We start from the raw sequence: 12,172 nt of genomic DNA, 5'->3' as shown, positions 1-12,172 counted from the left end.
GACCCGACCCAACGCCACCTACCTCTGGTGCTGGGGACGGGCCCTGCCCGAAATCTCGGGCCCGGCCCATTCAGCCTTCGGTCCCGACGGCAAACCGCTTCCTAAAGGCCTGCCTGAAGAACTTTCACATAGGTAGGAACATGGTTTATTTAATCTTTTCTTTGCTTATCAATGTTTATTCAGGTTGGATTTATTTGTATAATATTTGTACAAGTATAACTAAGGATTTATTGTCGAATTTAATGACTTCCCTTCACCTCCCCCCCTCGTTCCCTACGCCTAATTTGTAACCTGCGCCTGATTTTTTTGATGTGTAGAACAGGTTTTTTCAGTTCTACAAAAATCTTCACTTGCTCCATTCTAAGTTAGTTTGGAGTACGTTATCACTGTGGAAACTTTGAAATCAGGCGTCAGTGGCCAGACACGCCCCCTTTTGAAGAAAAAATTCTGTTCCAAAGTAGAACTGTTCTACCTGACTAGAACTGCAGAAAATAAAATGTGGAGAATTGCGATTTCTAAGATAGTCCGTTCTCCACCAGTTGCTCCTAAAAAATCAGGCGCAAATCATGTGGAAACTTGGGCCCAAGATGTCAGAATTTGTGGCAGTAGGAAGCTATGATCTAGTGGAAATATCAGAAACATGAGTAAATCCATAGAATGGAAATTAATATAAGATTCAGGAATATAGTGGTTCGAAAAGATAAACTGGATAGAAAAGGAGATAGCATATCCCTTTATGCCAAGGATACCTAGGAGGTAAATGGAATTGATTCTCTGGGAGTTAAAAACTGCAAAAGGAACTTCTCTGGTTGATTATCTTTAATGTAAAATACTGCAAGTTAACAGTATGCTGCAGGCTACCAGGTCAGCACAAGGAGAGACCATTTGCTCTATGGAGAGATAGGATAAGGTTATGGGAGAATAGAAGATTCATTTTGATAGACTTCAATCAACCAAATATATATTGGGAAAATCCAGGGGATTTAGAGTCGGAGTTGGTAAATATAATGCCCGACTGCTTTATGACAGTGCATCAAAAAAGCCATGCGAGGTAATGCTCAATTTGTTGATGACCCAGACGAAGTACAAGAATTGGAAGTCATGGCACTCATGGGGAATGGCATGATCTGGGAGTTAGAAATACCTATGGCTATGAATAAGATATATAACTTTGAAAGGACTAACTTTGAAGAAATAAGAGATAACTAAAATGAGTGGATATGGGAAGTTGTTCAACATTTTGGCAGAAGGTAAGTGGAAACACTTGAAAAGAATAATGCTGTACATTCAAGATAAATACATACCTAAAATCAGCAAGATCAGACTTAAAAAGAGTGACTCCAAATGGATAAATAAAGAGAAAAATAACCTCCATATATCCTGAAGAAAGAATTCACTGGGATAAATGCAAGAACACCCATTTTAAGAGTGACCAGAGGGGCAGAGAGAACTATTAAAAAGAGTCATAGTAGAGGGTAAAGATGGTGACAAAAAAATGATTTCAGTATCACAATGGGAAGAGGACAGTCAGAGAAGCGTAGAAACATAGAAAATAGATGCAGGAGCAGGCCATTCGGCCCTTCGAGCCTGCACCGCCATTCAATATGATCATGGCTAATTATGCCACTTCAGTACCCCACTCCTGCCTTCTCTCCATACCCCCAATCCCTTTAGCTGTAAGGGCCACATCTAACTCCCTTTTGAATATATCCAACGAACTGGACTCAACAACTTTCTGTGGTAGAGAATTCCACAGGTTAACAACTCTCTGGGTGAAAAAGTTTCTCCTCATCTCAGTCCTAGATGGCTTACTTTTAAAAAAGGAGGGAGAGAGAAAACAGGGAATTATAGACTGGTCAGCCTGACCTCAGTAGTGGGTAAAATGATGGAATCAATTATTAAGGATGTCATAGCAGCGCATTTGGACTTTCAGAAGGCTTTCGACAAGGTCCCACACAAGAGATTAATTTGCAAAGTTAAAGCACATGGGATTGGGGGTAGTGTGCTGACATGGATTGAGAACTGGTTGTCAGACAGGAAGCAAAGAGTAGGAGTAAATGGGTACTTTTCAGAATGGCAAGCAGTGACTAGTGGGGTACCGCAAGGTTCTGTGCTGGGGTCCCAGCTGTTTACACTGTACATTAATGATTTAGACGAGAGGATTAAATGTAGTATCTCCAAATTTGCGGATGACACTAAGTTGGGTGGCAGTGTGAGCTGCGAGGAGGTTGCTATGAGGCTGCAGAGTGACTTGGATAGGTTAAGTGAGTGGGCAAATGCATGGCAGATGAAGTATAATGTGGATAAATGTGAGGTTATCCACTTTGGTGGTTTAAAAACAGAGAGACAGACTATTATCTGAATGGTGACAGATTAGGAAAAGGGGAGGTGCAACGAGACCTGGGTGTCATGGTACATCAGTCATTGAAGGTTGGCATGCAGGTACAGCAGGCGGTTAAGAAAGCAAATGGCATGTTGGCCTTCATAGCGAGGGGATTTGAGTACAGGGGCAGGGAGGTGTTGCTACAGTTGTACAGGGCCTTGGTGAGGCCACACCTGGAGTATTGTGTACAGTTTTGGTCTCCTAACTTGAGGAAGGACATTCTTGCTATTGAGGGAGTGCAGCGAAGGTTCACCAGACTGATTCCCCGGATGGCGGGACTGACATATCAAGAAAGACTGGATCAACTGGGCTTGTATTCACTGAAGTTCAGAAGAATGAGAGGGGACCTCAGAGAAACGTTTAAAATTCTGATGGGTTCAGACAGGTTAGATGCAGGAAGAATGTTCCCAATGTTGGGGAAGTCCAGAACCAGGGGTCACAGTCTAAGGATAAGGGGTAAGTCATTAGGACCGAGATGAGGAGAAACTTCTTCACCCAGAGAGTGGTGAACCTGTGGAATTCTCTACCACAGAAAGTTGTTGAGGCCAATTCACTAAATATATTCAAAAAGGAGTTAGATGAAGTCCTTACTACTCGGGGGATCAAGGGGTATGGCGAGAAAGCAGGAAGGGGGTACTGAAGTTGCATGTTCAGCCATGAACTCATTGAATGGTGGTGCAGGCTAGAAGGGCCGAATGGCCTACTCCTGCACCTATTTTCTATGTCTATGTTACCCCTTATCCTTAGACTGTGACCCCTGGTTCTGGACTTCCCCAACATTGGGAACATTCTTCCTGCATCTAACCTGTCCAATCCCATCAGAATGTTATATGCTTCTCTGAGCTCCCCTCTCATTTATCTAAATTCCAGTGAATACAGGCCTAGTCGATCCAGTCTTTCTTCATATGTCAGTCCTGCCATCCCGGGAATCAGTCTGGTGAACCTTCGCTGCACTGCCTCAATAGCAAGAATGTCCTTCCTCAGATTAGGAGACCAAAACTGCACACAATATTCAAGGTGTGGTCTCACCAAGGCGCTGTACAACTGTCGCAAGACCTCCCTGCTCCTAAACTCACATCCTCTTGTTATGAAGGCCAACATGCCATTTGCTTTCTTAACTGCCTGCTGTACCTGCATGCCTACTTTCAATGACTGATGTACCATGACACCCAGGTCTTGTTGCACCTTCCCTTTTACTAATCTGTCACCATTCAGATAATCTGCCTTCCTGTTTTTGCTACCAAAGTGGATAACCTCACACTTAGCCACATTATACTGCATCTGCCATGCATGGACTTCCTCGTGATCATCATTTTGTGATAATGTACACTTGGCTGTATTGATGTTGTCAAAAAGCCATTTTTTTATGGTTGTGGTTGTCTAAGTAAATAGGTCAGAAATTCTCCAATTTATTTAAATATAAATTTTGAGTTAAAATAATAGTTCCATGTCGACTCAGAGACTTGCTGTATATTTATTTATGTTCACTGAGCAGAAACAATACTTAACGTAAGTGGAAATCAATGACCCGGTGCAGACTTTTGGACTCTCAGGTAGAAGACCTGAGTTTGGATTCGAATCTAAACTGGCATTTTCACTTTGACTTCACCAAAACAGGAAGACTGTTGGATTTAGTCAATTGTTTTGGAGGAGAAAGTGAAATTAGATCTTGGGTTCAAAGTGGATGATCTCATACTTCCCCACACTGAACTCCATCTGCTACAGTTTTGCCCACTCACTTAATCTATCAATGTCCTTTTGTAACTTTCTGCTCTCATCACAACTATTTACTGGCCACATACACAAGAACATTTCAAATGGGAGCTGGAGTAGGCCATTTGGCCCTTCGAGCCTGCTCCACCATTCTACAAGATCATGGCTGATCTACCACAACTCCACCTTCCCGCACTATCCCCATATCCCTTAATTCCCTTCACTCCCAAAAATGTATTGACCTCTGTTGAATATAATCAATAACTGGGTAGAGAATTCCAAAGATTCACAACCTTTTGAGTGAAGGCATTTCTCCTCATCTCAGTCCTAAATGGCCGACCCCTTATCCTGTGACTGACCCCATGTTCTAGATTCCCCAGTCAGGGTAAACAATTTCCCAGCTTTAACCCTGACAAGCCCCTTAAGAATTATATATGTTTCAATTAGATCACCTCTCATTCTTCTAAACTCTAAGGAATATAGATCTAGTTTACTCAATCTGTCCTCATCCCAGCTACCAGTCTAGTGAGCCTTCGCTGCACCTCCTCTAAGGCAAGTATGTATTTCCTTGGGTAAGGAGACCAGAACTGCAGAGTACTCCAGGTGTGGCCTCACCAATAACCTGTATAATTGATGTTAGATCTAACTTGGTGTCGTCAACAAACTTGGATATATGGCGCTCTCTTCATTCATGTGAGTCATTTTTTAAATGTAGTGTAAAGCTGAGGCCCTAGTATAGATCCCTAGGGAACACCACACATCCTGCTAATTTGAGTACATACTCATTATCCCTACTCTCTCCTAACCAAGTCCTTACCCATGTCAATAGGTTACCTCATTTTTACATGCGCTCCCATTTTTGGTAACGATCTTTTGTGTGGAACCTTATTAAATGCCTTTTTGAAGTCCCTATAAATAACATCCATAGACACTTCCTTATCTACCACGTTAGTGACGTCCTCAAAAAAAATTTCAACGCGGTTCGTTAGACATGACTTAGACACGACATGAACTAGAAGAAGCAGCGCAGTGAATAAAAGCGACCAATGCTATAAGATTTAATTTAAAAGGCCATTACTATTGCATTTAGTACACTAAATATCCCACTATTACTGGTAGTTCAGGAGGTTCTTCCATTGATACAGGTATCAACTTGCATTGAAAACTGCTTTTTAAATTGTGGAAAGATTGACCACTGTTTTTGGTTAGAGGTCTTTTGTTGGTAAGTGCTCTTTGTTCTAATTTAAATTTTCTTTGTTTTACAGTTGTTTCCCATAGTCACAATTTAAACCTGTCACACTCGGCTTCCTCAGTGAGTTTGCAACAAGCCTTTTCGGATTTAAAGCACAAACCATTTCAAGAGGGTCCTAATACTGCTCCTCCAGTCTTCAACCAAACCATAGCACCGTTTACTATGGTACATCCAGAAATGACCAGTATCGGACAAGGAATTCATACACAAACACTGGTGTCATCCTCGGCACCAGCTAGTCTCAAAGCTGCTAGTTCTGCATCTCAAGCCGTGATGCAGAGTATTCAATTGCAACCAGTTGAGCTGTTAACTAGTGAAACTGTTGCTGGTGTGATTGTCCCTAGTTCTGTATTGCTGCCTCCGACCTCACAGCCAGCTCAGCAGTCAGTTGGTGGCCCTGCTGCCAGCGTTAGTGTTCCAAATTGTGTATCTCCACCTCAGACTGCCCAACCAAGTCAGCAACTAATTGGTGGCCCTGTCACAAGTGTTTCAGCTCCGAGCTCGATATCTCCACCACTAACATCGCATGTGGCTCAAAATTTGATTGGAGGAGCAGCAATCGGTGTAGGAACTTCAACTTCTGTTTCCTCACCTTCCACTCAAGCTGTGATATTACAAGCCTCTCAACAACCTAGTGGTGGAACTGTGGCCAGCCTGGTAGAATCGTCCGCTTCACTGAGTTTGTCACAGAGCCAGACAACCCAAGCAGAAATCCAGCAGATGGGTGGTAATGGCATGACACTGGCGGTCTCCACATCGCCACCATTATTACAATCTGTTTGTGGCATTCAGACTCCTGTCAGCCAACCCTTTGTGGTGCAAACAATTACTGCACAAAATGCCACCCTACCTCAGACTGTGGGCATTTCTGTGCCACTGGCAACCCAAGTCTCTGTACCTGGCACAGGATCTGCGCAACCTGTTTGCAGTATCCCTTCTGTTCAGCAAACACTGATTCATAATCAGCCTCAAACAGCTTTTCTTCCAAATCAACCACATATTCATTACTCTGAGGTGGACATAGATTTGACCACCAAAGGCACTGGCATTGATAATATCAAGACCTTGGATGAAAAGCTTCGATCGTTGTTCAGTGAACATGGTACTGCAGGCTGTACTCACATTTCAGCACCTTCGGAGATGGGATTGGTTGCAGAGTCTACCACAGTTGATAGTTTGCTTATTACAGGAAAAGTATCTGGTGTCCCAGGGACTTCAGCAACAGTTACTGCCCCATCCTACCCAGCTACCGCAGGTTCTGTCGTACCTCCTTCCAGTCTACCTCTTGGCCCTACAGGACTTCCATTAACTGTCCAGCAACCTTTGACTCCTGCCAGTTATGCAGCAGTCGTTGCTTCCATGCCAAATGTTATCCCAGCTGCAGGACGGCCAGGCACACCACCATCCAAACCACCACTTGGTAGATTACCGGTAAGTTAACCAAGAGTATATGAAACTACGTGCATAATTTAACCGTATAAGTGTGAGAATGCAAAACCGGAAAACTGCATGAATAATAATGGTTCAGTTTTCAAATATCTGTCTATTAATGTAATTTCGTCTGGGAGTAAATTAATACAAGAATTTAACATCTAGAACAAGGTTGCAGTGCCAGTCCAACTTGCACCAAATTTCTTCATTTGCTTGATTTATTTTTTTATTTCTCCTTTTCCTCACCTAATAATTTAGTTGTACAGGTATTCAATAAGGTGGCCAGATATACATTTTTCTTTGTGACCTGCAGCATTCTGTAACAGAGGATGGCTATGGTTCCCAGTGCCGAGTCTCTGCTATTGGTGCCTTTAAACTGACTATAAGGAACCAAGAGAAAATCTGATTTTCTTTCATTGCATGATTCCTTGATGAACTATTAAAGAGTAGGAGCTCTTCATATGAGGAGCACATATCTTCCAAATCCCTTCATCAAACCTCATCTTACAATTAAACTTCCAACTCCCATGTATATGTTTTAATCAAGATGACTTTTTGTTACTGGTTATTAGTCATGTTAAAGATCAATTTTACAGAACACTTGTGATTGCATACCTGTAGAAGTGCACTATACAGTGAAGGATTATTTTGCCATTAATGAAGTTTGTGATTAAGTACAGAAAATACTGCACAGCTGATTATCAGAACTGCAGACAAACATATTTTGTGAACATTTATTTGAAGGCCAGGTTTTATTATGAAGTGCTAAATTCCTTCTCTAAATTGGAGTAAGCTACTTTATATGATTGAGAATAACTTTGAAGACCTATATTTGCTAAGTCATTCACTCTCAGCCTTGGTTGATGCAATTCCTCTTCCCATTCGTTACTTGTAGGTGCAACAGCTAAGCACGGAAGCTCTTGACCAACAATTAAAACAGGCTCTCACTCCACCCACTGAGCAGTTGCCACCTTTTCCAGGACCTTCACTAACCCAGGTGCAATAATATTACCCATTGTGCTCTTTGTTAATTCATTACTCTGTATGTGTACCATATCCTCTGCATGTGATTCATCTCCTGGTTGCAAATTATCTGATGCATGTTCTGTGTCTTGCTTATTAACCCTTTAATTGTAAGTTAATTCATTATTGTATGCAGTATCAGCTAAACCTCTTGATGTTCAACACCTGTGGGTTGACAAATTGCTCCTTTTATTACTTCTGTTCACCAGATATTGATGAACAAACGGCAGATAAGTCCATATATGATCAAATGTTCTATTTGTGAACATTTCTATTCACAGAATGCTCTTTAACATGCATGCGGCAGTCAGTGGTTTTGGAGTGCTCAATCCATCAATTAATGATGTGGGTTAGGTTGGTAAATTAACCATGCTTCAGTACTGTTAATTGAGCCAGTACCAGTGTTGGAAAATGATTCAACACCTGCTGTGAAAGATTATGCAAGAAACGTCAAAGTGATTGTTATTTTCAGCACAAATCCACGTCCGGTGGATTCTGCAGAAAATATTCTAGTGTGCACAAGATGTAGGAAAGTTCTGGATGTTACAGAAATATTTTCTTTTGATAGAATATTGTGGTGAATCACTTCTGCTGACAATGCTCTCAGTATAATCCCATGATAATGGAAGCAGAGACACCGCAACAATTTCTTGATACTTTGTTTAAACCACAGGTTCCACCATGCAAGTGGACTTAATTTCTCTTAAGCCTCCTGGACTGATTCATATTGTTGTCTCCCTGCCATCAATTACCACTGTATAACTTGCTAAATCTCTTCCATGCCTTTAACTTGGCATTCCCTTTGTATCCATTTATATACACACTTTAGCTGCTACTTTCTCCCTTTTATTATGGCCCTTCTGAGGCCCTGCAATAATCCTCTTCTCTTCATCTAGCCATGGCACCTTTCATCTACCCCTCTCGGGTATTTTATCCTCCCTGATCCCTACTCCAACCCATCGCTACTGTTCAGTCCACCCTGTCTCCTGTTGGTATCCCAAGATTGTATTCTCTCTTTGAACAAACTGCTGACTCATCCTCTTCATTTCTCCAGTGAGCCCATTGTGGTACCCATCATTGCTTCCTTAGGAGCAGCAACCCCAGTTACCCCATTCTTTATTCTCACCATTGCACCCAACATACTCCTCAGTGTTCTCTTTTTTGACCCTGCACTTAACATGACTCATCTTCAATGCTTTCAGTCTTCAGCCTGGCCCCCTCTTTGAATCCACCATGCTCTTCTCCTCCCTCAATCTCACCCTTGATGTAAACTCCCCAAATTATATCCTTGATCATCCCCTCAACCTTGTAGCCTCTCTAGCGCCGTGGTCTCAATTTCTCATGTAACTATTTCTGACCACTTCATCGTCTCCCTTACCACCCACATCTCTTGACTTGCCTACGATTTCACTACTTTCAAAAATGTGCTTTTAGAAAACCCTCCTCTAGGAACCTTAGAACCTCAGTTTCAAATTCCCACCTCCATGTTCCACAACTAGACAATGTAGACCACGACAAGCTGTTTCACCTTGTCCAGAACAGTAGAATCACAGGACACAACCTGCGCTTGAAGGGAGATAAATTCAAAACAAATCTGCGGAAATAATATTTCAGTGAGCAAGTGGTCAATCGATGGAACAGATTCCCGAGGGAGACTGTGGAAGCAGTTAATATTAATTTATTCAAATGCAGATTAGATAGATTTTCAGAAAATAATATTTTGTGATGCAGTATATGAGTAATTTGAGACATGGCATGTGGTAAATGTAGAATGCTCGGAGGGAAATGGTGTCTTTGGACCTATGGTTAACAAACCTTTCCACCACTGGGGCTTTCCTTGTGTCATTTCTGGGTCTCAACTCCACCCATTGAGCAGTTGCCACCTTTTCCAGGACGTTCACTAACCCAGGTGCAATAATTGTTAGAGATTGATTGCTATGATTAGTCAACAACTCATTATTATTGTATCATGTGACTACCAAAATGGCAGAAGGCAAACTAAATGGCCCTTGGTCTTTTCTCGTCCACAAATTCAAATGTTTATTCCTATAACACTTGATTTTTCTTTTGCTATTGATTTTCTTAATGGCTCCTTACGCCTTTATTCCTCCGCTCCTATACCATCACCAAACACCAAGTACGAGTAGCTCATGGATTTAATCATCACCAAGATGGAGACCAACTGTGCAGCTGCTTCCATTGCATCCTCCCCTTCCCTTTACTCATAAGCCCCAACATTCCCAGTCCCCCCACTACAGTCCTGAGCCCCTGCTTCCCTCAGTCTCCCAGCAGTCTGCAAGTTCATCTTATTTTATGAACCCAACCTGCTGCTGCCTCAATCCCATTCCAACTCCATTCCTGATCACCTAACACTCTTTCCTAGCCCCTTGCTAGCTGATATTCAGTAGTTATATATCCTGAGATGTTGCCTCTCCACTCAAAACTGCCATTGTCATCCCCTTTTTAAAAAAAAAAACTAGCTACCCTCAACCTTTCTGTGTTTTGTAATTACTGCCCATCTGAGCTTTCACTTATTTGGTCTTTGAAAAATCATCGCATCCCAGCTCCATATTCATCTCACCCATAACTCCTTGCTTCAATCACTCTAGTCTGGCTTTTGCCCTTCTCACAGCATCAAAGTTGAGAAGAACATCCTCTTGTCACTGTGACCATGGTGTTTCATCCCTCTTCGACACCTCCACCAACCACGCCAACATCACGTCAGGGACAGGAGGGTGTGACTGTGACTCTGGCAAGTAAGGTGACCCCAGGTGCAGTGCTGGAGGAACCTCAGACTTTGCCCTTATCCAACAGGTACAAGGTGAAGGTCCGTGCTGCCCGTGTGGATGAAGGCAAAGTCCGCAGGGCGGATGACCAAACTGACCGTGGTACAGGAGGCCGTTCAAGTGGGGCAAGTGAAAGGAAATCTTGTCGTGGTAGAGGACAGTATAGTCAGGGGAATAGATACTGTTATTTGCAGCTGTGACATGGGAGTTCCGAAGGCTGTGTTGCCTGCCCGGTGCCAGGGTTAAGGCTAGCTCCTCTGGGCTGGCGACGAACTTGGAATGGGAGGGGGAGGATCCAGTTGTTGTGGTCCGTGCAAGACCCAACGACATAGGTAGAACGAGGAATGAGGTTCTGCTGAGAGTTTGTGAAGCTAGGGTCGAATTTAAAACGCAGAACCACACAGGTAATAATCTCTTGATTTTACCTGGGCCATGTGTAAACGGGCATTGTGACGAGCAGATGAGAAGGTTTAATGCGTGGCTAAAAGAATGATGAGAGGCAGGGGTTTCAGTTCGTGGGGCACTGCCACCAGTATTGGGGAAAAGTGAGTTGTTCCTTTTGGATGGGCTCCACTTGAACCGGGCAGGGACCAGTCAACATTTCCTTTTAAGCTGTGCAGCTGTGCAACGCTCTGCAAGTCCCGCGCAGCTGGTGAACCAGCTTTTAAGTTGGAAAAAAAACACTCATGCTCTGAATTTTGAATGGGTCGTGCGGAACCCACAGAACGCCATGCAAAAAAAATTGGATGGGAACATTTGGACCAGTGTCCTGGCGAATTGAATAACTAGAACAATAGATAAGGCTTTAAACTAATAGAGGGGGGAGTGGGGGGTGGTGCGGAGAAGCAGAGTGGGAGGATTCAGGAAAGAGAAAATTCAAAAGCAGGAAGAGAAATATCATCTGTAGCGCATGTAAGCAATTTGGGTAAAAATAAGCAGAATAAATCAGGAAGGGGTGGACAACTTAAAGGTAATGGGGCATCAGTGACTAAGGTGACATCAGGTAAAAAGTTCAAGCTAAAGGCACTATATCTGAGTATGTGAAGCATTTGCAACAAAATCGATGAATTAATAGCACAGATAAAAAATAAATAGATTTGATCTAATAGCCATTACGCGGACATGGTTGCAGAGTGACCAAGGTTGGGAACTAAATATTCCAGGATAATTGACTTTTGGAAGAGATTTCTGAGAAGTGCAAAAACTATTGTGCAGTAATAGTAGAGGATTTCAACTCCCCTAATATTAACTGGGATAGAATTAGAGTAAAAGGAAAGAGGGTACAGAATTCCTAAAATGCATTCAGAAGAACTTTTTTAGCCAGTTCATAGCAAGCCCAACAAAGGAGAGAGCGGTTCTGGTCTTTGTTTTAGGGAATGAAGCTGGGCAGGTGGAAGGGGGCATCTGTGGGAGAGCATTTTGGTGCTAGTGATCAGAATTCAGTTAGATTTAGGGTAATTATGGAAAAGGGCAAAGATAGACCAGGAATAAAAGTTCTCAATTGGGGGAAAGCCAATTTTACTAAGCTGAGATGTGATTTAGCCAAAGTGGACTGAAAACAGCTACTTGAGGGTAAATCTGTGT

The 12,172-nt window shown here is 42.6% G+C and overlaps 1 protein-coding gene across 4 annotated transcripts in view; it reads left to right on the top strand.

Moving 5' to 3' along the window:
• Nucleotides 1-12,172, top strand: part of LOC139280809 (serine/threonine-protein kinase WNK1-like) — a 200,007-nt gene that overhangs the window by 150,832 nt on the left and 37,003 nt on the right. For 3 of the 4 annotated variants that reach the window (XM_070900527.1, XM_070900528.1, XM_070900526.1), the window contains 2 exons: nt 5,362-6,779; nt 7,675-7,776. In XM_070900527.1, coding sequence (XP_070756628.1) covers nt 5,362-6,779; nt 7,675-7,776 — 1,520 coding nt within the window. The remainder of the gene's footprint in view (nt 1-5,361; nt 6,780-7,674; nt 7,777-12,172) is intronic. The other variant, XM_070900529.1, reaches the window with a different exon arrangement.

Source organism: Pristiophorus japonicus, chromosome 15 (assembly GCF_044704955.1).
Source record: "Pristiophorus japonicus isolate sPriJap1 chromosome 15, sPriJap1.hap1, whole genome shotgun sequence".
Lineage (NCBI taxonomy): Eukaryota > Metazoa > Chordata > Chondrichthyes > Pristiophoridae > Pristiophorus > Pristiophorus japonicus.
The sequence above is the reverse complement of the archived record's forward strand: the minus strand, read 5'-3'. Positions and strand labels throughout refer to the sequence as shown.